This window comes from Triturus cristatus, chromosome 1_1 (assembly GCF_964204655.1).
Source record: "Triturus cristatus chromosome 1_1, aTriCri1.1, whole genome shotgun sequence".
NCBI classification, from domain to species: Eukaryota; Metazoa; Chordata; class Amphibia; order Caudata; family Salamandridae; genus Triturus; species Triturus cristatus.
Window position 1 is genome coordinate 84,875,325 of NC_140579.1, and position 26,294 is coordinate 84,901,618.

Consider the following 26,294-nt stretch of genomic DNA (forward strand, 5'->3'; position numbering starts at 1 on the left):
ATAGTATCAGGTGGAGAGGGGCACGTGCCGGGGTTGCCCCCCCTCCCCCTTGTTGTTCGCTCTGGCCGTGGAGCCATTGGCATGCAGGGCGTGGACCGGCAGGGGGGGTATAGGGGCCTGCAGCTGGGAGGACAAATACATCACATAGGACTGTACGCTGACAACCTCCTACTGTTCCTAAAAGAGACAGAGGGGGAATTGAGAGGGGCTAGGAGCATGATGGAGGAGTTTGGTGCTCTTTCGGGGCTTCAGGTTAATTTGCAGAAATCCAGATTGTTCCCAGTAGTGGTGGGTGCACCAGCACCAGAAGGGCTGGGGGAGTTGCAGTGGGAACCCCGGGGCTTTCGGTATTTCGGAGTAAAGATTTTTCACTCTACACTAGATGTGCAGGAGGGGAATGTGGGGGGGAAGCATTAAAATCACTGAAGGACAACAAGGCTTTGTGGGGAAGGCTCCCTCTGTCGGTAGCGGGAAGGATTTCCCTGTTAAAGATGGTGGTTTTCCCCAGACTGCTATTTTACCACATTACCTGTGTGGATACCGAAGGCATGGATTCAGGAATTGGACTCCTGCATCTCAGCCTTTATATGGGGGGGCGGGCGGTAAGAAGGAGGTTGGCCCTTACTATGCTAAAAAGGGCACAGTCGGAAGGGGGACTAGCAGTACCTGAAATGGAAGCATATTACTTAGCGAGGCACCTGCAGAGATTCACGTAATGGGTGGCAGGGAGTCTGACACCGGATAGGAAAGAAGTGTTTGGTCCCCTTCTGGGGACTGTGAAGACACAGCACGTCCGCACCAACGAACATAAGGTGATTTGGCGGTGTTGGGGCAGGTGCCTGCAGAAGACTAGTACAAGGCATCCATAGTCGCCGGAATTGCCGCTGATAATTCTTATGGCATTTCCCCATGGAAGGCAGTGGAGGGGAATTGAGGAATGGGAACAGGCAGGGGCCACAAGAGTGGGAGACCTATTCAAAGATGGGGAGTTACTCAACTTTGAAGAATTCAGTACAGTTTGGGATATCCCACAGGGACACTTCCTGCTTTATAGGGCAGCCACGGGGGCAATGGGACGACATTGGGGAGTGGGTACCACCGAGCCGCCGCGACATGCCACCTGCGAATACATAGGTCTGGCGAGGGGTGGGTTGAGGATTTAGGCAGACTTCTAGAGGATAAGGATTGGGAGAATATATTACAAAGAACAGCTAAGGTTTCCCAAAACTCACGCTTTAGCCTGATTAGCTTCTACATGCTGCATCGGGCGTACATCAACCCAGAACGAATCAACCGGTTCTCCCACAGGGATGAGACACAATGCCCGTGATGTAGAGAAAAAGGGGCGAATTTCATCTATATGATGTGGAGCAGTCAGTCCCTGATGCATTACTGACAAGAGGTGACGAGTGAGACGGCTCGAATAACGGAGCGGATAGTACCATGTACCCCAGAGCTTGTCCTACTTAACCTGTTCCCTCACACAGCTAAGACTAAAGTCACAGACAAATTCCAGGACCTTGCCTTCATACTGGCAAAGCATGAAATCACTACTAAATGGAAGGTGCTGAATGGCTCCAGCATAGATAGATGGAAACGGGAGCTGGAGAAGTGGGCGAGCTGCGAGGGAAGAATCTTGCTCAGAAATGCGAGGAGGGGCCTGGGTAAGATTGAGAGTGCTCAGGCATGGGAGGTACTAGTGAAGGAAATAAGTAATGACCGGGGATCCGAATCAACCACACCTAAAGGGCCCTCACGACAGGGTAGTCCCCTGAGGCAGGAACAGGTAGGGGAAATAGAGCGAGTACAAGGAGAGGGCGGCCCCTAAAAGCAAAGGGGATGAGGCAGGACCTGGAGGAAACACCTGAAAGACATGGAGTTACATAATACCAGACGGAAGATTCAATAAGCTGGACTCATCATAATACACTGGGTAACAGCAGTGCGGGGAGAGTTGGGGGGGTTATCTGAATGTATGTATGAATCGGAACCAACATTAAAAAAGCAGAGATAGCAGATGTACAGATATGCATAATATGTCGATGAGATATGACGTGAGGAAACAAAAGGTATTGAAAAATGTAAAAATGGTTCAAAGAGAACGGTGAAACAGGCCTTTTACAAGTTTCACTCCCACTTTTTGCCCGTATTTTGACTACTAAGCACTGGTGTAATGGCTCTTAAATGCCCTCAGCTCTGCTAACCAGGACGCAGTGCATGTGCTTTGACCCTTAAAATTGTATCTGTTTAATTGGCTTGTCCCCAATTGATATATCCCCACTTACTTGTAAGTCCCGAGTATATGGTGTCAGGGGTACCTAGTAAGTTGGAGTGTCACTCGTGGATTGCAGCACCAGTTGTGCCACAAGGTAAATATTGGCTCACAGTCTGCTGCAGCGAGTCCTGCGGAAGGTGTGGGAGGAGAGGGCATCTCTAACCCAGATTGCCGGATGTCGGAAGCGGTCTCTCTATATAGTGCACCAAAACGAGGTACAGAGAGTTCAGGCAACCCTTATTGGTTTACAGGGGCAAAAATTATAACACTAAATGCTCTCTTTTGTGGTAGTTTGGGTGAACAGTTTAGGCTTATCAGAGGGTAGTGCTAAGCGTTTGTTGTACTCACCGAGGCAATAAATGAGACACACACTCAAAGAATAAATCCAAGACCAATATAGAAAAAGAACTCAGATTTTTTTTTAATACATTTTGATACAAAGAACTTTGCAAGCAAGTACTTTTTAAAATATCGCCTTTCACAGGTAAGTAAAATATTCACTTAAATGTGTCTTTACGCGTAATGCTTTTCTTTAGGAGAAAAAGACATATATGGTTTACAGGTACTTGCAGGAGGTTTTTGTGGGATCCCCTTCAGGACTTAAGATGGGGGGGGGGGGGGGAGAGGGAGAGGTTCAAAGTACCACCAGCAGGTAGTAGAGTTTACCTGCCTTGGGGCGTCCGGGTGCAGGTGCTGGTCATGTTGGTAGCCTTACACGCTACACCAAGGGAGAGAGGGGAGGGCTACCTACAGGCGGGTGGGGGTGGGAGGAGGGGAGGGGAGGGGAGGTTGCTGCTTTGGTGCCTGTGGACTGCCGGTGAGCTCCTCTACTCCCAGGGAGATGGCTGGCAAAATGTAAAGGGTTGGCAGTGTACCGGGTTTCTTGGTAGAGACTCGGCTGCAGGACGAAGTGGTTTCTTCACAATTGTTGTTACTGGTGCAGGCAGGGTTTGGTGCCAAAAAGTCCACAGCAAGTCTTCAGTTCTTTGTTCTCTTCTGGGTCCATCAAATCTGAGTTCCTGACATCAGGAGTTCCACCTAAATACTTAGGGCCTCATTTATGAAGTCTTCCTGCTGTGCTGCCCTACAGCAAAAGAAAAGGGCAGGAATGTGCCCTATCAATGAAATACGCGGCATTACTGTCCTTTTCCCCTGCGCTGGCGCACAATGGGCTGCTGTGAGCAAACGCAGACACCTTTTGCGCCGTGGTGCAAGGGTGTCTGGGTTGCAGGGATGATTATTTTTTGTGCAGGAAGGGAAGACAATTACAAGACGCTTTTTCCTCTTCCTATTTGTGCTGCAGGATACAGCACACAGAAAAAGGAAAAATTGGGAGAAGTAAACCTATTTCTCTTTGTTGTGCCTCCCCTGGGGAGGCGTAAGTTTTTGGCACTGCCTCAGTTATGAATGATTTCTCGTAAATCTGGGGCAGTGTCAAAAAGCCATGGATGTTGCTGGCAACGTCCCCAGCAACACCCATTGCATGCTCCTTTAATGCAGAAAACTGTGTTAAAGGGAACGATGTTCACCAGAAGCATTAAGCCAAAAAACGTAGCTTAGTGCTGCCTAATATGGAGCAGGCTCCTGCGCCACAGAAGCATCACAAAAAGTGATGCACCGGTGGGGCAAGGGGCCTTTCTAAATGAGGATCTTAATCTAGGGGCAAAGGAATGACTGGTAAAAGCCAATGGACTACTCACCTTTAGGGTGACTACATCCCCTATTTGACCCCTTCCTGTGGGAAGTGGGCATAACCCTGACCCAGTGAACCAAATTCCACCAAAACCCAAGATGGTGGAATTCTAGTTTTTGTGTTCACATCAGGCATCCCCCCCTTAGGTGTGAAACTCACCTGATAGTGAACCCGCCTCCTGATTAGCTCATTTTTCCGTCGGTCCTGGTGCCAAATGGGCCTTGGGTGACGGGTGGCATTTCCCCTGTCTAGGGAATGCCTGGGTGCATATCAAAAGCAGCAGAGGCCTTCAAAGCCTCCTGCCTTGATATGCTGATTATTAGCCAACCTACTTTGAGGAGGTGACAACACCCCTGGCCAGAGCAGGCATTGATTCTGCTCTCGTCTTCAGGGATCAGAAACCTGTCTGTGGTAGCAGGCTGAGCTGATCTACACCAGTCAGCCAGCACACTAGAGGTTGGTAGGTTTTCATGGGGTACCTCTAATGTTCTCTCTGGGTGCATGTATTAATAAAACCATCACTGGAATTAGTGTGGGTTTATTAATACAAGATGTTTGATACCAAACATCTTTGGTTTCAGTGAAGCAATCAAGGAGCTGGGGAGCTTGTAATCATCAGTGCCCAGTACATATAGGCAAGATGGCTTCCCTGTTCACTGGCAATGTCCAAGAATCGACTTGGACATCATAGAAGCATATGTACTCATGCAGATATGTCCTCACATCTAATATGATGCACCCTGCCTTAGGACTGTAAGGCCTTCGGTACGAATGACTTACATATATTGAATGCAGTGTCTGGAGGCATGGCACACAGAAGTTGTGCTATGTCTGGTCTTCACTTTTGTCTGCACCATGGCACGCAGCCTGCAATGGCAGTTTGCATGTGTGGTGAGGGGTGGTCCCTTAGGGTGGCACAATACATACTGCAGCCCTTAGCGGCCCTCTTTAGCATCCATGCCTTAAGTACTAGGGGTTCCATTTACGAGGGACTTACAGGGTTGTTGACTACCTTGCCAAATGTGGGAATAATTGTACAGTTTTAGGGAAAGCGATCCGGCAATCGGGACCCGGACAGCAGAAACCCATTGCATTTCTGTCAAAATTGCATTATTTACCAATCAAAAAGTGGGAGTCGCCATGTTAAAAAGGGGCACTGTTCTGACCTCCTAGGGTGAGAGCTTTTGCTCATAGGAGACCCAGAACAAAAGCATGTCCAGGAGGAGGGTGTAACACTCCCACAGGATGACCTGCTGATCAGCCCTTTTTGGCCGGTGAGCTTTAAAAAAGCTACCTCCTATGGAATGCGAATCTGGCTCCCCTCAAACGAGAGGAAGCCACCCTTCCTGTCCAGAGCTGTCTTGGCACCTGGACTGGCGGGGACAATTAGCTTGTCAGGTAAGCGTGCCACCCCTAAGGTGGGCTATAGTGACACAATTTTTCAGAAGTAGCTATCTTTGTCATATAGGGGGCATAGTGACCCCCTTGGGTCAGTAACCCATTAGCTACTACCCTGATAATTCTCGCCTCGGTGCCTATTCCAATCATGGAGTCCCACTCTGCAACTCTGGGCAATAGCTTGCTTAATCTCCACAACGGCCCCCACAACGCTAAGGATGCCTGGCCTCCACCTTGGGGGTGCCCAGGAGTGGACGCCTCACAGGGAAAGCCAGGATGGGTTCCACAGCGGTATTCGTAAAAGCGCCTTGAGACCCTTGCGGGTGAGTAGTGCGCTATACAAGTATCAAATTTACATTTACATTTTACACTCCCCTAAATTCAGTATTTAGGGGATCACCTGAGAAACAGATCCTGGCGACTTAGAGAGCGAGAGAACACTGAAGAGCTGCAAAAGCAGGGAAGAGAGAAGCAGCTGACCTAGTACCAACCCTGCCGGCCTGTCTGCATCCCTTGTCCAAAATGGCACTTAAGTCAACTCCTCCTCCAGCTGTGACTCCAAAAACTTGAGAGGACAACCTGCCTTAGAAAAATACTCAAGATTTCCCGTGAACAGCGAACCTGTTCTGAAAAAAATCCAAAAGAGAAGACTCAAAGGCCTCTGCGACTGCCAAAACCCAACACCTGAAGCCACCACTCCACCCGTTTCCTCTAGCCCAAGTTGAAGTGAGCCACTGGTTCCAACAAGGTTCCCCAACCCTCCAGAGTTTGAGTCCAATGTGTTTTCACCCCTCCTGGACTCCCCGATGTGCTTGCAGTCTCTGCACGCAGGACCCCTCAACCGGGACTGCTCAGATAAGAAAAAACCCATCACCAAGGGACACCTCGGCCCACATCGCCCCTGGACCTTGGAGAAGAGGACCAAAGGTGTTCCCCTGACCCCAAGCATCACATGGTCTGAGTCCACTTGCTGGTTTAGCCCATCTGGCTTCCCAGCCAGATCCTGCAGCCTCTTTTTACAGCGACTGGTCCCCATTGAAATGCATTGGGCTCACAGTGCTGATTTGCACCTGGCTGGTGGTGGTGTACTGTTGGTGCTGCCTTGGATCTTGCCCACCACTCAGCTTAACTCCTGGACATTGGTCTGGTAGGTCGATGTACTGTATCTGTTTTCAGAACATGTTCTTTCTTCTATAGGATAACATTAAAAAAAACTCTGAAATTGCACTGTCCACTTTTTAAAGTGAAAAGAATTTATATTTAAAAACTGACTTACCTGAACGATTTTTCTCTGATGCCAAATCATATATAGAGATACTTGATATTTTTATAAATTGGTGTGGTTCTCCTCGAGTCGTGTGTGTGTGTCATTTATTAACCATTGTGTGTATCTGCAAATGTCTTGCAATCCCGTGTTAAGCCTAAGGCTGCTTGCCCACACTACCCCCAATAGAGGAGTTTGGATTGCATAGCAAGCCCCTCTCCACTCAAAAAAGGAACCCTGTACTCTTTAAACAGTATATCAACCTTTTGAAATATCACATAAAGATCCAGCTTCTTATATGTGGATTAACATACATATCTCTCGGAGCATGGATAACCAAGTTTGTGTGGCCTAGTTTGGCACCACTAGGATGGGTCATTTTTCCTGGCAACTTTTGGAATGAGAGGGAGAGGAGGAAAGGCATAAGCAAATAGTTTAAACCAGCTCATTCGGAGTGCATTGCTCATGGACAATATGAGTATCTAGAGGCGAAGCTTTGGCCTTTTGTGTTTTCAGGAGTGGCTAACCGCTCCATGTTGGTGTGAACTTGAGAGTTCAGTTTCTATTTGCCGACTTTTTGATGCATCCTGCTTAGCATGTCCACAAAATCTGTGTGCGCCAACAGATGTGTGTTGTGAACTGCCCAATTCCAAATCTCCTGTGCCAGTGCAGACAGCTGAAGGGAGTGGGTGGCCCTTGCGTATAGTACATGGCTGTTATGTTGTCCATCTTTGAGTACTGATTTTGCCCTGGATGAGCTTAAGTAAAGCCATTGGGGCTAAAGGAATGGCCAAGAGCCCGAGGTAGTTGATGTGACTGCCTTGGTATTGTGAGGGCAAGGTGCCATGAACTGGCATGTGGTGGAGGTGAGTTCCCCACCCTGAGTGCGGCATTTATGGTAATGGTCACCTGCGGAAGAGGGTTAAGCAAAGGCCCTTCGGGCAACTAATTGTTCCTGTTCAACCATAGGTGAGCGCACTGGGTTTTGGATTTACCAACACTGGATCCACCAATTGACCCTCTGCTTTTGACCATTGTCTCATGAGGTGCTCTTAATTTATATATACAGTCTGGCATGCTGCACTGTGGCAATGCGAAGAGCCATCATCCTAAACAACTTCTTTACTGTTCTTACAGAAGAGGACGTCTTGTCTGAAGAAGAGGAAGTAGCTTTTGGTATACTATCACCCTTTCTTGGTTGGGGTATGCTGTCCTGGTGCAGACTTCAGGACAAGCCATAGGAAGGATGTCGGTCATTTTGGCATTGTGGTGAATCTTAACCTATGGAGTAGGGACACCTGTTTGATCGTGTGCTAGGCTGTTCTTGATGAGTCAGCCATCTAGATACAGAAACACGTGGATGATGTTTCTGTGCTGATCTGGGGGCTAACTAGAAACTCTGTACATACCCTTGGAACTCTAGTGACCCCCTAAGTGTTGAACCTTGAACTGGTAGTGTTGGCCACTTACCACGAAGCAGAGGTACCACTAGTGGGCTGGGTGAATGGGGAGGTGGAATTAGGCATCTAAAGTCTAGCGCCGCAATGAAGTCGGAGCAGAGGGAATGATATCCTGCTGAGTGGTTATGTAAAAGTGCAGCAGGATGTAGTGGTTGAGGATAAGCTAGAGGGACATGACCTTCTTGGTCGAGGCAGTACACTTCTTTGCCATGCTGTTGTGTGGGCACCATATCGATGGCCCGTTTGGGTAGGAGTGCCTGTACCCCTTCCTTCAGCAGCTGAAGACTGTCTGGGCTAAGGACATGGCATTGAGGCAGACTGTTTGGTGGCATGGTGTGGAACTCTAGGCAGTACCCATCTGTCTGGGGGAATCGCCTCCCACAGGGGAGGGGGGGAGGAGACAAAGAAGGAAAATGCTACTTACCAGTATGCATCTGTTCTTGGCATGTAGAGCTGCAGATCTGTACACTGTGCATAGATCGCCATCTGGTGTTGGGCTCGGATGATTGCACCTTGTTGTTGTCTTGGAAGAAGTCTTTTGTAGTCACGAGATAGGTGACTCCTCCCTTGGACGATAGTGCGCATGGGCATCGGCTCCATCCTTTGTCTTTCGCCATGATGGGAAATGATGGAGTCAGTAAGAAATAGAAGAGATGTCCATGTGAATGTATCTAATTAAGATGATACTGGAACAGATACAGGTTCCGGGGAGGTGGGTGGGCGTGTACGGATCTGCAGCTCTACATGCCAAGAACAGATGCATTCTGGTAAGCAGCATTTTCCGTTTGAGGCATATGAGCTGCAGATCGTACACTGTGCATAGAATGTACAGCAGTGTATCCCCTAACGGTGGTCACATGTATCGGTTGCAGTAGTTTGAAAAAGTGTTTTGAACAGCTTGGCCTACAGAAGCCTGTTGCTTAGCCTGCACGTCAACACAATAGTGTTTGGTGAAGTTGTGTGGTGTAGACCATGTTGCTGCTTTACATATGTCATCTAAGGGGATGTTCCCTAAGAATGCCATGGAAGCCCCTATTTTGCGTGTTGAATGCGCTCTAGGGGGAATTGTTAATGTGCGTTTAGCCTTTTGGTAGCATATTTGAATGCATTTTACTATCCACCTCGCAATCCCAGCTTTGGAGATGGGGTTACCTTTATGTGGTGGGGAGAAGGCTACAAACAGTTGTTTTGTTTTTCGAAAGGGGTTAGTCCTGTCAATGTAATAAAGTAGTGCTCTTTTGACATCTAGTGTGTGAAGAGCTCTCTCTGCTACGGAGTCTGGGTTTTGAAAAAACACCGGTAACTCAACTGATTGGTTAATATGAAAATTATACAAAAAATGGGGCGACCCTGTGTCCCTCAGAACCTGGGTATATCATAGTAGTCAAAAAGTGGTTCTGTCGGGTTTCAGATTAATTACAAATGGTGCATTAACATGTCACAAACGTATCTCAAGATACCTAGATATGGATAATTAATTTACAAACAATAGGGCACATGACTCAAATTGCTGTTTAGTGTGTAAGTTTTTTATCTAAATAGAAGTCTTTACATTCTTTACACATATATTAATTAATGGCTGCCAATACAGTCAAAATTACACAATAGGTGGAGGTGACATTAGTGCTCAGTGTTAGGTGGTGTGCAATATATACAAGGTGGTGAAAAAAAATTTACAAGTGAAAAGGGGGGCCAGATGTTACAGGAAATACAATAGGCCTGCCAAATAATGATTCTTTCTTTGGGCAACGCCTTTGGATGATCCGGGCCTAGTATACTTGTCGACGTTTCAACCCAATACAGCTCCCTTAGGTGGTCAAGGGTGGGTCTCCATCAGGACGGGACGGGTGGGGGGGGATTGAAGGGCAGCCCTGAAGAACCAGAGTTAATCCTGGGACGAGACCTGGTGGCACGGTGAATGATGACCCAGGTAGAGGTAATCTTGGCAATCGGCTGTAAATTCTTGTAGCACTTGACCGGGGATTACAGGCATGAGTCCTGTATCGTGGCTGCAGCTGGAACTCTGTTTCTTCAATCCGCCTATTATCCTGCCTAATCAGTGCCATCCAAGGCTCTACTACACAGCTTCGCTCCCCTTACCGCCTGTGGATCACTTCGATGTATTTCTGCTGGACATAGCTGCCTCGCAACTGTATTTTTGCCCCTCATCTGGTTCCAGCGCGAAATGGCGGCGTCGCTTCGCACTCCCAGACGGCCTGCTAATTGAACTGCTGCGGCCCTGGTAACAAGTGCGGCACATTTCCGGCTGTGAGACGGGGTGTCCCCTGTGGCGCTGCGGGGCTGTGCTCGGCCGGCTCCGGAGACTGCTGCCCTGCGGTGCTGTGAGTCGCTGGGGCTGCGGCCCTGCGGTGTGGAGGCGGGCTCCTCGCCCTGCTCCTGACTGGCCCCTGGTGTGCGGCTGTGATTCCCGGCTGAGAGCGGAGGGGCGGAGACAGAGTACAGGGGACCCTCCTCTGCTGTTCTCGGCGGCTGCTGCGTGGCCTTGGCGGCTGAGTCTCCCCCCTACTGGCTGCGGTGGCCGCTCCTGTCTTCCCGTCCAGCGCAGAGGTGAGGTGGATGTTTCCCCCTGGGACCAGATCGGCCTACGCTGTTACCGCCAGGGTTGCTGCGCCTGGGCCTTCGCACTGTACCTCACAGGTTTGCCTGCATCTTGTCTTCTGTTTGGGGCCGGCGCATATCGGGACTCTGCTGCTGCCTGCTCGTGCTTCTCTGTGCGCTCCACTGGGTGACTGAGGCTTGGGACCTACTGTGTGGGGGTCGCAGGCATTGGCGCTGAGCGTGCATGTTGAACGTTGGCTTGCCTGACACCGCGATTTTCGACAGTGCGGTGTGGATGATTGCGGTGGCTGGGCCTAACAGAGCGCCACCACTCTTTTGCTCCTACAGTGTGTGTTCCCCTGACGCCCGCATTGTGTTGTGGATTTTGGTGAGCAGTTGAGACTCCGGGAGGCCCTCATTGTGGATGCCTGTCAGTACTGTGTTGTGGCTTACATCCTGTGGCTTCGGGTGTTGGCGCCATTGCGCAGTTCGCCAGCTTATTTAATCCCCCGGTATCCTACTATATAAATACAGGGTTTTGATTGGGACATTTTGCAGCGTTGGCTGTCTCCTGTTGGCACTATTTGACGCTACTAGTTCCTCCCGAATACGCCTGGCAGTTCCCCTGACCAGCCATGGGGCGAACGGACAAGCAGCAAAGCAAGCTTAATTTTGAAGCCAAGAAAAACCCTAAGTCTCACACGCCTAATGTGTCGGACACCGAAATTGATCTTGAACAGGGCTCAGGGGCTAAGCTGGAGCGCTTGATGATGTCCATGCAGCAGAGCCTCCACACAATTGACGCAAAAATCGATAACCTGAATCTGCGTATGGACATAATGGCGTCCAAATTGGACAAACATGGCGCGCAGCTGGCCGAGGCTGAGCAACGCATCTCCACCGTTGAGGATCGGGTTGAGGCAGTCAGTACTTCATGTGCAAGTATGGAAAAGTTCCTGGAGGTCATAAGAGCTAAAAATGAAGCTATTGAGGCCCGATCTCGAAGGAACAATCTGCGAATCACTGGTATTTCGGAGTCGACCAACACTGGGCCCATGGAGCTGTATGTGGAGACGCTTCTTACCTCTCTGTTAGGGACGGAACATTTTTTGAAAGTTCTCATTGTTGAAAGGGCTCATCGCTGCTCGGCCTATCCCGGGAGCGTCGCCTCGGCCTATTATAGCCCGACTGCTAAATTACCGCGATCGGGAGAAAGGCAGTCTGAATTATCAGGGAATGAAGGTGGAGCTGTTTCCTGATTTTACAGTGGCGGTACAGCAGGCACGCAGGGAATTCCATGCTGTGAAGAAAAAACTGCAATCTCTGAACATCCAATATGCAAATGCTTTACCCTGAACGCCTACGCATTCAGCACAATGGGAAGGCCCGCATCTTCGTGACACCTAAGGAGGCACTTCAATACCTTCGGCAGCTGGAGCGTCGTTCACCGCAACGAGAAAAAGTGGGGGACTCTGATTCTGATGGTTGAGTGGATGGGCCTGGTATCCTTTTGCATTGTCCACTATACACTTGCCTTGCATGTTATTGGTGTGGCTGTCTCCACGTGCTAGCTTAGCTCACCTCTGTTGCTTTAGGGTGCGATTTTATATATATCACTGTGTCCTATAATGACTGCTTTGTTTTTCTCAATCTACTTTGCCTCTGCCGCTTGGAATGAAACAACTGTTGAGATCATTGCCGGTAGTTTGAGGACATTTTTTGTTGTTACAATGTAAGGGGCCACCTGGCTGCACTTGAGACCTGCTTTGGATGGCCCAATCCTTTAGTCTCGACCCACCCTGTACTTCACGGGGTGCCAGTGGCTTCTAGCGCTTCTCTGCATGGGAAATCCCCACAAAGTTGTTTTTTCTGTTTTGACACGTTTTTGTGTCTTGGTTGCATTACCTTTTGATAGGAGATCTGTCTTGTACGCCTTGTCAACTATGCAACTTGGTCTGGGGTTCTTTCTTCTATGTTGCTTTTGGGGGTGTCATGGCAGGCTTACGCTGTTGGAGTGGGTGGGATGGGCTGTTGGGGATCGCTATGTTTTGAATTGTACATTGGCAGTACACTGGGGTTGCGGTATGGTAATGCTGAAGACCTATTATGGACATTATGACAGGAATCTGCATTTCACGGGTAGGACATGACTGACTCTAACGACAGGACGATATCTTGGCTTAGTTGGAATGTAAGGGGGCTCAATAATCCGCGAAAAGTGCGCCAGGTGCTTTCCTATTTTGACCGTCACCATATCCGAATCGCTCTCCTACAGGAGACACATCTTACCAAGCAGGCGGTGTCCGCTGTTGCTACCAGATGGGCTGGGGTACGGCTTGCTGCCTCCTCCTCCTATGCTGGGGGGGGGGGGGGAGGGGGGCGGTAATGATTCTGATTAAAAAAGGCACCCCCTTTGTACCACTCTCCGTAGATGAGGATGATGGTGGGAGATACATAATAGTACAGGGTACATTGTATGGTAAGTCTCTGGTGTTAGTTAATGTATATGGTCCCAACATTGACGATCCTGCCTTCTATGACAACCTATGGGGCAAACTGCCCCCTTCTACTGTTATATGTGGGGGCGATTTTAATGTGACACTGGACCCCACTATGGACAGAGTGTCTACAACTGACTGGCCTCCTAAGAAGGCAGCATCTGCGCTGAGGGATGGTATGCTGACACTGGGGCTTGTGGATGTCTGGCGTCTGCGTCATCCTTGTAAAATGGAGGGTACCTGTCACTCCTATGCCCGTCCTGCCTGGTCCCGTATAGATTTCTGGTTACTGACCCGGGATGCAAATGACTGGATAGTGCATGTTGAACATTTGCCTAGAACACTATCGGATAATTCCCCTGTGCATCTTCGTCTGGCCCTGCCGGCTCACACTCCCCCTCCCCCCCCCCCTTTCCAGTGGCAGCTCCAGCCCTCCGTCTTGTTAGACCTGGTATTTTGTGCGGGTATTCGGGAGGCTATTGCTGACTACTTACACATAATAATGGCTCAGTTGAAACAATGGGGACACTATGGGAGGCCTTTAAGGTGACCATCCGTGGTGTCTGCATTGGTCTCCAGGCGGGGGTTCTTCGGTCACTCAGGGGCACCATGTCTACACTGGAGCTTGAGTTGAAGGGGCTGGAACAGCGACATGAAAGCGCACCCGACCCTTCTGTCCTTGCACTCATTAAAGAGAAAGTCGCAGAATATAACGAAGTGGCAGACAAAGAGATACTTCACATGTTTCGGAGAAGCAAGGCCAGATACTATGGGGAGGGTGGCAGACCTGGCAGAGCACTAGCGGCCCGTCTTATGGAACCCGGGGGTGGGGCATACATGGTTAGTTCGATCACAGTTGACGATGTTACACATCACAACACCTCTGCTATCTTACAAGCATTTACCGATTTTTATGAAGATATGTATGCTCATCGCCCGGCTGTGGCTGAAGCTGAGCTGCAGCAGTATTTGGATGATATCGCGCTAGTGTGGCTCTCTCGGGGGCAACAGGAATTTCTAATGCACCCTCTCACCCTGGGTGAAATACAAGACGCTATTGCAGCTCTCCCTAATGGTAAATCAGCTGGTACTGATGGTCTGCCAGCGGAGTTTTATAAAACCTATGCCGACAATCTTGCCCCTTGCTTACTCCAGGTCTATGAGGAGGCCTACGAGACTCAATGCCTACCTCCAACGTTACGCGAAGCATTGGTGGTCGCGCTTCTCAAGCCGGGCAAGCCGTCTGACATATGTGACTCCTACCGACCGCTGTCCTTAATTAATACAGATGTTAACATTTTAGCTAAAGCCCTGGCGACCAGACTACAGCTGCTTCTTCCGGTCATGATCCTGCCGGATCAGTCTGGTTTTGTGCCCACTCGTTCCACCTCTCATAATCTGCGGACGTTATTTGCGGTTATGCACGTCCTGGAACCTACGTTGCCGGTGGTGGCAGTGCTCCTTGACGCCGCTAAGGCTTTTGATTCTGTCTCCTGGTCCTACATGCTCGCGATTTTACATCGTATGGGGGTGCCCTTTGTCTTCACCAATTGGATAAAACTGCTCTACACTTGCCCTACAGCGCGAGTGATGGTCAATGGTGCTTTATCTAAATTAATCCCTATTCATCGAGGCACGCAACAGGGGTGCCCGCTTTCCCCATTACTATTTACGCTTATTCTCGAACCTCTGGCCTGTATCTTGCGCCAGCGTTACTCTCGGGCAGCATTGCGGTTCTTCCAGCGCCCTCTGGCAGTCTCCATGTATGCAGACGATATGGTGCTGTATGTGCGTGAGCCTGCCCTCCATCTGCCTCCCCTCCTTCGGGAACACGTTCGATTTGAATGGTTCTCTGGGCTAGGAATCAATTGGTCTAAATCTATGATATTGCCCCTTACGGATTGTACGTCTCCCATTGAGCTAGAATTTCCCTTGGTGTGGTGTACTGATACAGTGAAATATTTGGGTGTGTGGTTACACCGTGACCCCCAGGAGGTACTGCGAGCCAACTATGGAACAGCCCTTGCGCGCCTCGAGGAGCAGGTCACCCGCTGGATTAAGCTGCCCTTCTCCTTTGCTGACCGTATAGCATTAATGAAAATGGTAATACTCCCCCGCTTTCTGTATCTATTCTTAAATATCCCGATACATTTGTCACGTCACTTTTTAGGTCGAGGACTACTGGTCTGCCGAAGGCAGAACCGGAAGTTTGAGATTTAATGTTTTCTAGAGTGGCTATTTAGCCCGCCTCTCTTTTTGCGTCTCCTCCATTGGCTGGCTTCCTAAACGGAGGCCAGCCATTGGAGGAGAGAGCCGTCCCTCCAAATAGGCTCCGTCTTTTTCAGATTCGGGGGCGTGTTTTTTGGTGTTCTTTCCACTTTTTACCCACGCCCCCGAATCTGAAAACCGCCGCTGCGTTTCTTTCCCCCATGTGATCCCCGCTCTACCCTTTCCTCCCTCCCCTTCTCTCTCCGCTCCTGCGCACCAGAGCCCTGACGCTGGTTTCATCCTCCTTGAATAACAAAAAAATCTCCACACGAATTGCGAGTTAAAGCGAAGGAAAAAGGCAAGAGGAGAAATAAGGTAACTAAAAATAACTCGTAGCTTTGGTCACTGAAGTGAACCCCTTGAGAGCATTGGGGGATGTGGGGAGAGGGGGCTGCCGCCAAGGGGGAGGATTAAGAGAGAGAAACTGCACGCAACTTTATACCAGAAGAGATCAGAATCGAGACCAAGCAACCCCGAAATCTGGATATCGTTGTCGAGGCGCAGCATATATGCCTTACCCGGCATCGTGCAATTATACACATTCGTAATTAATGAGCTGCAGTATTTTATTGCAGTATTCATATACATATATGCACTCCAATTTTAAAAGATACGTTGTACATCGTGGTAGAAACTTCCACACAACTGCCACCGCCTATGTCTTTCTTTTAATTATGCAAAATTTCTAGTATTTTGTTATTTTATTGCTTCTCTCACTGGGGCAAGGGAAAACGCCAGAGCAAATGATTTATATAGCAAGCACCCTATCGCCCAACACCTCTGCGCCATTGTTTACTTTTGTTTATTATTATTTCACGGTGTTTTCCTAGGGCTGCTTGAAACGCTTCAATCGACTGGGGTGCAAAGTAATATTTTATAGCTTGCTTGTTTGCTACGAAAGTATGTATTTTTCACAAGAGGAGGTAGACCGAGTTTTAAAATTATTTTTCCACAGGGTGACTTTTTCCCCTTATTTCTCTCGTTGCAAGGGATGGACGCAAATAAGCACCGCCCTTTCCGTCGCCATTTCGGGCGCCCCGGACTCCGCTATAAGCACGGAGAGTAAACGGGTAGATCCCGAGCCCGGCTACCTCGGCATGGAAATAGAAGAAAGGCGACTACCCACTTCTTGCAGGATGCACATGAAGCGGTATTACGATAAAAATACCAACGCTGCCTAGGTGCTGCTAAACATTGCCAAAATAAAGTTTGCATAACATTCCATTATTATGTTTTAAAGATGAGGTCCCACTTCCTAAACGTGAACTTTTCAGAAACGATATTGGATGCGATGACTATAGCTCGTTCCATAGGATAGTCGTTTTAAGTTTATAAATTAGTTTGGAAATGCCTACAAGAATAGTGCCTCCTTTTCTAACAGTGTAATGTTTTCTAACCGTCTTAACTCCCGTCTGTCCATGCCTCCCGGAAGTGGAAGGGAAGCTTAGAAATACTGCTACAGTATTCGTCTGTGTATTATTGGTCGAGGGATGCCAAATAGCATCCAGTATGGCTATCTGCTTTCTGGGCAACCAGGCACCTCCTAAATATGTGCACTACCTAAGTGCCGCCAGGGGGAAGTAAGAGAGGAGCTGGAATAGTTGGATTTAAGCTAACTCCCTGATTGCTCCAGTGTGAAGGGCTAGAGTTGTCATAAAACAGCCCGGTCCTATTGAGATTTCACGTCCTGTGCTTAGTGTGGCATTGCTGTCTGTGTGTCTGACGCGCTTCCTGCTGTGTTGGTATGTGATGACACCATTTAATGGAATACGATCCGTAGAAGGTTCACGCTGTAGTGGGATGCAGGAAATTGACAGGCATGAAAGTGGTGAAGGAAGCAATGCAGACACAATTTGTCTCTCTCTCTCTCTGCTAATGCAATAGGTATCACATATGCAAAAAAAAGCTAATGCCAATAGAAATGACAATGCCATTTATTTAGGGATACAAAAATAATAAAAAAATAATGAGCAATACCAATAGCTCTACCTATAATATTGCCGAGACCATTGCATTGTAAATGCTTGTTTAACTTACTTCGATCACTTTTGATTACGTTAGCATGGGGGGGTAAAAAGCCTTATCTCAAGTGGGAAACACTTATGCTCCCTTACGAGCAGGGTGGTTTTGCAGCTCCCGATTTCCAGTTATACTATTTATGCGCACAAGCCCACTTTGCGTACTATGGGCAGCATGACCCTGCTTACATTCCCCATGTGGCAGTTGAGGCTGGAGCGGTGCACCCCATACCCCTCAAGGCCATGATTGTTAATACACTACCCCTTCTAGGGTAAAGCTGATCACCAGATTATATCGGATATCACAGAAGGAGGTAGCCGCCTCCGGTGTAGCGGCGTTGAATAAATGGAATGCAGTTTTACCGCGCGCTCTGACTGAGGACGAGTGGGCGGACTGTTGCCGCCTGACAGGGCACTTAACAGCTAATGGAAATTTGCGAATAGTTCACTTTGACACTGTACGCACCTTTCCCTCCTGAGGCGGAAGCCGGGAGGTCTCCTGTCTTTTCTTGTTCGCAAATCGCATTTTAACAGTTTACCTTTGATATTTTATTTTATTTTTTTTTATTTTTTTTTGTCTCTCGTGAATTTTATACCCTGATTGCATTTGGTGTGCTGTAACTCCTCAGCGCTTAGCAGCGCCTAGAATCCACCCCTACCCCCTCCCTCCAGCTCCAGGCCCGCTCTCGGCTGAGTATCGACGCCGAGAGCGCTGGGCGTCGAGTTTGGCGGCCATCTTGGGTCGGGCTGGGTGAGTGAGGACATCGTCAGCGCTATAAAAACGGACAAGGATGGCTCCGCGCAGCGGACGCGATCAGCGGACGCGCCGGATCTGCGCCGGAGTCGTGCCAGAGTCCTGCCCGTCTGCGCCCGTCTGCGCCCGACCGGGCGCAGGGCTCAGGGACTCTGGCACACGCTCCTGCTATACCTCAGCGGACCTCCTAGGACTGAACTCTGACAGGTATATCTTATCCCCGAGTATATGTGCTACACTCAAGGAATATAACATCCTGCACATCTCTAGCTGTAAGTACCAAAGCCACTTAACCCCTTTGAAGCTAGCTACCCTTAACACCAGGTCACTGCAGAAACATCATTTAGAGATCTTCACCCTGCTACAGGATGAGACCATTGATATCCTGACACTCACCGAAACATGGTTGAGCGACGCCTCTTCCCCGGATATCATCGCCGCCATTCCCAGTGGGTATGATATGGTCTGGCACAATCGGCCAGAGGGGACTCGAGGTGGCGGGGTAGCAACGATCTTTAAAAAGCAATTTATGGTAACAAAGATCCTAGCTGAGACTACAAATACTGTCGACCTACTGGGGATAAAAAGTACCATGAACAACTCCTGTCTCATTATTTTAACAGTATACTGCCCACCCCAAAGTACTCCTGTGTTTAATGATCTCTTCCATCCAATTATATCAGATCTATGCACACGTTATAAAAACATCCTGGTAACTGGCGATTTTAATGTCCATTGGGATAAAAGTAATCAAGACCCGTCAGCCCAGAAACTACAGACCATCATGACCACCCTCGGACTGACACAACTTGTGGAAGTTCCAACCCACATAAAAGGCCATATTTTAGATCTTATTTGGTCTTCGACACCAAAAGCGGTCATTACAAGTATCTCACCTTGTCTCTGGTCAGACCACCATCTTATCTCATATGACTTATCGCAAGACATCTGCCAGGTCAAACTACCGTTAAAAACTAAAAAAGTGCGCCAATGGAAAAAGGTGAATGTTGAGACCCTAGCCAAAACCATGCCCAAGTACATACAGAACTCTATATTCCCTGCTGATAGTACCGATCTAGACTCAAAGTACAATACGATAACAACCATCCTTAGGCAATCTATTGATGAGTTAGCTCCTGAAAAGGCACAAAAAATAAAAGGTGTAGAGAAAGGAGCCCCCTGGTTTACTGAAGGTCTACGCGAACAAAAGAGAAAGCTTCGCTACCTCGAAAGATGCTGGAGGAAATCTAAAAAGGATACCGATAGGGAATCATATCGAACGTCGTTCCAAGCATATAAAAAGCTTATTACATCAGCCAAGAAGGAGTACTACGAGACGCGTATCAATAACGCCACAAACATCCAGAGAGAGACTTTCCAAATTTTGAAAGAGTTAAGTAAGAAAGAGGAAAAGACAGATATCACGATCGATTGCGATACCTTTCAAGGATACTTCCTGGGAAAGGTAGCGACAATCCTGTCTGATATCAAGAAGAACAACCCAGCCCCTTACATCGAACAATTGCCCCTCCCAGACTCTCTAACTCCAACTTTCACCAGCTTTCCCCACATTGACTCTAGTACTCTGAGAAAACTCGTAGCGTCTATCAAATCTGGTTCCCCCGCTGACCCCTGTCCGCCTGACACCTTTCGGATGGCAATACCGTTTCTAGAAGACCAGATCCTAGACCTTTTAAACATCTCATTAGTCACTGGATCTTTACCATCTACCTTCAAAGAGGCATGTGTCAGACCTTTGATAAAAAAGCCTGGAGCTGATCCAACTAGCCTGAAGAACTATAGGCCAATCTCCCAGCTGCCATTCCTGTCAAAGGTACTGGAACAGCACGTACTTAAGTCCCTGTCAGCCCTTCTGGAATCTCACCATCTGCTCCAGGAGCGGCAAGCTGGTTTCCGTGCCCACCATAGCACAGAACTAGTAATGCTGTCGGTACTGGATGAGCTAAGATGCATGGCTGACAGTAAAAAGCCAAGCGCGCTGATATTATTAGATCTTTCAGCGGCGTTTGATACTGTCAGCCATGCACTGCTCTTGGACAGATTGGCTGGGTTTGGGATGGGAGGGCAGGCTCTTAAATGGCTCACAGCCTTCTTAACAAGAAGGACGCAGAAGATCCAGTTGGCAGACCAGGTGTCAGAGGTGGGCATGTTAGTCTGTGGGGTCCCGCAGGGGTCAGCGCTCTCGCCGCTCCTATTCAACCTCTACTTACAACCTCTGATAGAGTCACTGGCAAACATGAAGTGTAAAGTTTTTTACTATGCCGACGACACTCAGCTATTGCTGAGTATCGATAACACATCATCGGCACAATCAGTGGCTCAAGACATCCTACGATTTACAGTGAATTGGATGTCATCCAATTTGCTGAAAATCAATCCGGATAAAACGGAAGTCCTTGTCATTTCAACTTCTGTTTCCCCCTGGAGCGACTTGTTCTGGCCACAAGAACTAGGACCTACTCCAAAACCATGCCCCAATGTCAAGAGTCTTGGGATGAAAATCGATCAGGAACTCTCAATGGCCAACCAAGTATCCGCTGTAGTTAGCTGCTGTACCAATCTGACCAGGCAACTACGTAAACTCGCCCCCCTGCTCTCGAGGAATATGCTGCAAACCATTGTTTCAGCCACAATAGTGTCTAGAATAGACTATGGAAATGCGCTGTATCTCGGCCTTCCAAAGAACTCCATCAACCGTCTTCAGGTCATTCTAAACGACGCAGCACGCCTGATCTTTGGAGTGCCGAGGAGGACCCATGCTTCCCCCCTGCTCCACCGACTACATTGGCTGCCCATGGTGCAGAGAGTGGAGTTTAAAAGTATGTGTATCTGCCACAAAGCAATCCACGGACAGACGCCAGCCTATATAAAAGAAAGGCTGGAACTCCACGAACCTAAACGCGCCTTGCGATCGTACGGATCTTTTTTACTGTCTCGACCACGCTTTAAGTTAACAACTAAAGGAGGCAGATCCTTCTCAGTGCAGGCTCCTATCATTTGGAATAAGCTACCGGAGGTGCTTCGTAGAGAGCCCAACCTTCTCCACTTTCGGAAGTCCTTGAAGACCTTACTCTTCAAAGACGCATTCCCGCTTCAATAGTCGGTTGCTAGACCTGATACCCATATATCCTCATTCCATCTTTGTTCTGTACTTGGTCAGTAGCGCTTTGAGACCTGTCGGTGAGTTGGCGCGATACAAAACCCAGTTACAATTACAATTTAAATATGTACACCAGCTATATAGTGGAGAAGTGTAGCTCACTGGTTAGAGCAGGCATACCCTGAAGCAGAGGTCAGACCCGGGACCAGGGTTCGATTCCCGACGCGGCAGGGTCTGGAGCCCAATTGTCCACGGACTTGATAATTCTCGCTTCGGTGCCTACTCTAAGCATGAGTTCACACTAGGCAGCTCTGGGCAACTAGCTTGCTTAATCTCCACAACGGCCCCCCCGCGGCGGGATGCCTGGCTTTCACCTTGGGGATGCCCAGTATGGATTATCTCACAGGGAAAAACCAGGACGGGTTCCCAATGCAAGCGCTGGGATGCCCAAGGGTAACCGTGCGCGATATAAAACTCCTAATAATAATAATAATATTATACACCTGCCCAATTGTACAAATATGGTCTGCGAGACTCTGCTGCCTGTAGACGCTGTGGGGCCCCTGACGCTGATTTTTATCACTTGGCATGGGTTTTCCCCAAGGTGTTCTCCTATTGGGAAGCTGTAGTAAAGATTATGCGCCTGATGGTTGGGCTTCCTTTGGACTGTACCCCTCAACTATGTCTCCTAGGTCTGGTCGCCAGTGTCAGGGCCTCCTGCAGAAGGTTTGTGGCTATTGCGTTGCTGATGGCCAAGCGGAGAGTCTCTATGTGTTGGGAGAGTAGACTGGCCCCCACTATCAATTTATGGTTGCAGGACTTAACCTACTGTCGAGATCAGCTGGTCTGTTATGCTGAAGAGTTGCCCGCACCATCGAGGCCCGGGACATTTGGTCACCCCTCACGGCCTACTTGCTGTCTGTGCCTACTATCTAATCTCCTGTTCTGTCGGGTAATGTGATGGATATGTATACTGTATGACTGTGTTGCACTGTGCTCTTTTGTCCTTATACATTTCCCTTGTATTCCGAATGAAATGCCATTTCTATGATTGTATGTGTAGTCCGGGCCTGCCCCCAATGGATTTCTTATCATTGTGTACTGTATAGATACCGACATGTATGCCATGTACTGTATTGCCTTGTGATGTTTGTTTCTTTTTGTTGAGAAATGATCAATAAAAAATAAAAAAATTAAAAAAGGAAAGCACTACATAAAAAAGGTACAGTTGTACTTCACGACGGAAACAGAGATCTGTAGGCAGGCATGATATCATAGGAGAATGCTGGTGTTAACATCTATGGAGGTGGTGTCTGCAGCATCCAGGGCACATCTGCAGATGGCATTGGATATAGTTTTGCTCTCCACCTCTCTGTATGTCTTGAGGAGGGGTTTGTTGGGGTCTTGCATTTTCTCCCAGCGATGCCACTCAGAGGAAGACCATGCTAATGGAAATTGCAATGTGCTACTGTGTGGCAGCCCCCACTGCCACATGTATGCCAACATCACCTGTCCTTTTGCTCTCATTGTCAGACGCCCCCCCCCCCCCCCCTTTCCTGTTTTTAACTAGCTCCTGGAATTTGTTTCAGGATTGTATTCCCTCTAGAGCATGGGGAAGTACTGCACCGATTTCTGTTTTGAAGAATCTCCACAAGGCAGTTATCCTCATCCTAGAAACCTGCATTTTCACTTTCTGGTGGCGGGTGGCCCTTTAATTGTCACAAGAAGCGCTGGTGTCATCACGTGGAGAGGATTTGGTGGAGTACGGGTCTATGTCAGGTTCATGTATAGGATTCACATTAAAGCGCTTCCACAGGTCATACCCTTTCCTGGACACTAAGGGTTCATACTACAAGTCCTGAGGGAGATGCAAGGGGGGGAGCGGTGAAGATGAATGCCTAGGAGCAGTGGGAGGTGGAGGGCGGCTTGTAGCAGAGTCCCTTACCCCTTGTGGTGTAGAAGGCTGATTTCCATTTCTTGGGAGAAGCAGAAGGGTGTATGTTGGGCTCAAGTGCAAGAGAGCTTAGCAGGAATCTTCCTTGGGGGGGGGGGGGGGAGGGGAATTTATTTTGCAGTGGTGTGGAATTTTATAAAATATTTGGTTGTCCTAGGGACAGTATGCTTCATAAATCTACAGGTCACTTTTGGTGCCATGAAGTTAAGTGACAAATTGGAGCAGCACTCTTATGTCAGAGCTCTACAACTAGCCTGATTATGTTATGGCTCTTATCAGGCTTTGGATTCTAGCTGTGCTTTGATTTTGGCACCTTTCTGCAAATTGACATGCATACATTGTAAGTCGGTGGGAAACAGTAGTTTGAGTTGGAATACTTTCTAGTATGTGCACGTCTACACAAACTAACATGCTTAGAAGCATTCACCAGCTCCTCTGTAACACGTTCTCACACTGGAAAACGTCAGAGTTTTTGACAACGGCAGGAGTAAACAATTTACTGTGCTGGGTAAAAAAAAAAAAGTTTTAGGAAAAGTGGATTTGCAATTGCTCAGCAGGTTTTCGCTCGGGCAATCGTTAAAATTATTGAATGCAACAAAGTATGTTAGGTGTATGATTTCCAGGCCTGCTTCTGTATACTTGTGATTACCTTGGAGTCGTAAATCTGCATCAACGCAAAGAAATGTACTAGTAGGTACGCTTTCCTGACCTTTTTTTTTGTTGCATATAATTAAGGAGCATTATGGGCGCACAATAAATAGCTTCACATTATTACATTTAGGCAACCTGAGTATACATTTTTATTCTGGAACCACTAGCAGTTATTCAAGCTGAGCTCAAACTTACAGTGCACGCTCAACTATTACAAGTTTTAGTATTAATGATATATTTACGTTTGAACAAATTTTACAAAACGTTCTCACCTTTAGAGGCAGCCAGTCTTTTCACAAAGTGCTGCAGCGGCTTGGGCTTACGTGTCAAGTGGGCATATTAGACATGAACATTTGTTCTCCTAAGGCGATAGGAATTCCACAAGGAGTTAACATAAGGCACTTGTGTGTCTGAATAGTCCTCCAGGCATAGAATGAGCAGGAATTGTTTTTGATGTCACTGGGATAGGAGAACTCTTAAGGCTGTTCCCAAAGAATCAGAGTTAGAACATGTCGGTCTTTGAGCTGGCACTTGACTATCCGAACCTGATGGTGGAACAAAACCATCTAAGGTGGAAACGTCCAGGTACATTGTGGACTAAGGGAGGAATCACACCAAATCTTGTGACTTAAAATGTCTTCAGATAAAAACAAGTTGCAAAGTCCGTGCCCAACACAGAATAGCAGGAGTATGAAGAGCATGCGTATCTACATCAACAAATGCTACAAACATATCGTTACTTGAGGCCAGGCACCTTTACATGGTTCTCCTGGTGCCACATTCTTTGGGGCACAGTACCTGCTGGATGTGGTGGGTAAGCATTCTGGCCTCCCACAGAATCCAAGGGGTTGCAGTTAACTGCACACAAACGACATTTGGGATGCTCCACAAGCCAAGCTTTAATTGGACAAAGTTTGTAGGGCAGCAAAACTAAAGCTACTGGCAACTCTCCCAAGCTAAGCAGATGGCTCTAGCTCCATTTCAGTGGGCAGTCAGGGGCGCACGCACATTGGGCTTCAGGAACTGGGAGCACACCATAGTTCCTCTTAGTGCTCATCATCCCCATGCCTCATAATGTTAATGCCATGGTCAGTTTTAATCCCTCTTCACAACAACTTCTTTACTGCAGGTTGCTTAGCTGTGGGCTGCCATTTTTAGACTGTGCTCCTCTGGGCACCATCTTTCCCAAAAAGTTTGCTTCTCTCACGGACCGGGTCCAGCTGCTCATTTTGCAGATCTCGGGATTCCCCCAGTCTTTCCCCATCTTGGACGGGAAGTTCAATAATCCATCCCTGTAGCTTGAAAATTACTCGGTCACGCTTTTGTGGGCTTCCCTTCCTGGTACATAGTATGCTATGCTAGCACAATGATCTGGGGATTCAATCCTGTTTTTGTCCCTGACTAGCAGACATAAATGTGAATTCTATGGCCTTGCTGTGTTTTTGGGTGTTTCAGGGAAGATAGTATGTTTAAAAGGGGCTGCCAAGGCACAGCCATTTATTATGAATATTTGGCAGGTAAGATAGAAAACAGTGGCACAAAAGGAGGTCTTTCATGCCTAACTGCTACACAAAAAAGTCTGAAGCACTCCAGGGTAGGGGCGACGTTAGGAGCACCGCCTCAGCTTCTAAAGAACATTCGTCCTCAAATCACTACAGCATGGCTCACTTCCAAGAGTCCTCAGTGTATTCCAGGGCCCACCTCCAGACTAAATCTGACTAGGCCACCTTCAGTCTTCTTTTTATCAGCCAATCACACACAGTGGTTTCAAGATTGATTCCGGTCCCCATATAAATCAAGCACAACACACATACTCACTTTACTTCATACATGAGGTGTAAACATGCAGGCTTCATTCATGTCCCACATGGATGGAGGTAAGGACTAGCTCGAGAACTAGCATTACCTTTAAAAACAGGAAAGGCCAGTAAGTATTTCTCCCCTGCCCCGAGCGAACAGGTATAAAGGCCTGGATTCAAATTAGATCTGTTGTTCTTAATCATCACTAGATTTCCATTCTAGTAACCTCAAGTGAATACTTCAAAATTACACTGCAAGCGAAAGCCGCCTTTATTGAAGAACTGCTTATCTGATTCATTGGCATCTGGCAAGATTATACAGATGCACATCAATTTTTAATTGAAGCAAGTAAATTGTATGTCATTGACTAGTTAAATTTTTCTATTTAAATTTCAGAAAAAAGGATTCGTAACAGTCAATGAAATAAAAACCAGTTTAAAGTGGGAAACTGAAAGAGCCAATCACGTGTTGGTATGTATCGCAAGGAGTTCCAAAATGCATAATGACGAACTTCTGACTTTAAGATTACTGCAGAAATTAGCAGTGAGCATTTAACTCAATCTGGATGGCTGTGTGCGACA

General features: G+C 48.0%; 1 protein-coding gene across 4 annotated transcripts in view; it reads left to right on the forward strand.

Moving 5' to 3' along the window:
• The window catches only part of LOC146869531 (vacuolar-sorting protein SNF8), a 225,236-nt gene that overhangs the window by 196,501 nt on the left and 2,441 nt on the right, over nt 1–26,294 (forward strand). For 3 of the 4 annotated variants that reach the window (XM_085603876.1, XM_085603925.1, XM_085603892.1), the window contains one exon: nt 26,110–26,184. The exons of the other annotated variant lie outside the window; for it this stretch is intronic. In XM_085603876.1, the coding sequence (XP_085460002.1) occupies nt 26,110–26,184 (75 nt within the window). The remainder of the gene's footprint in view (nt 1–26,109; nt 26,185–26,294) is intronic. 4 annotated transcript variants of the gene reach the window in all.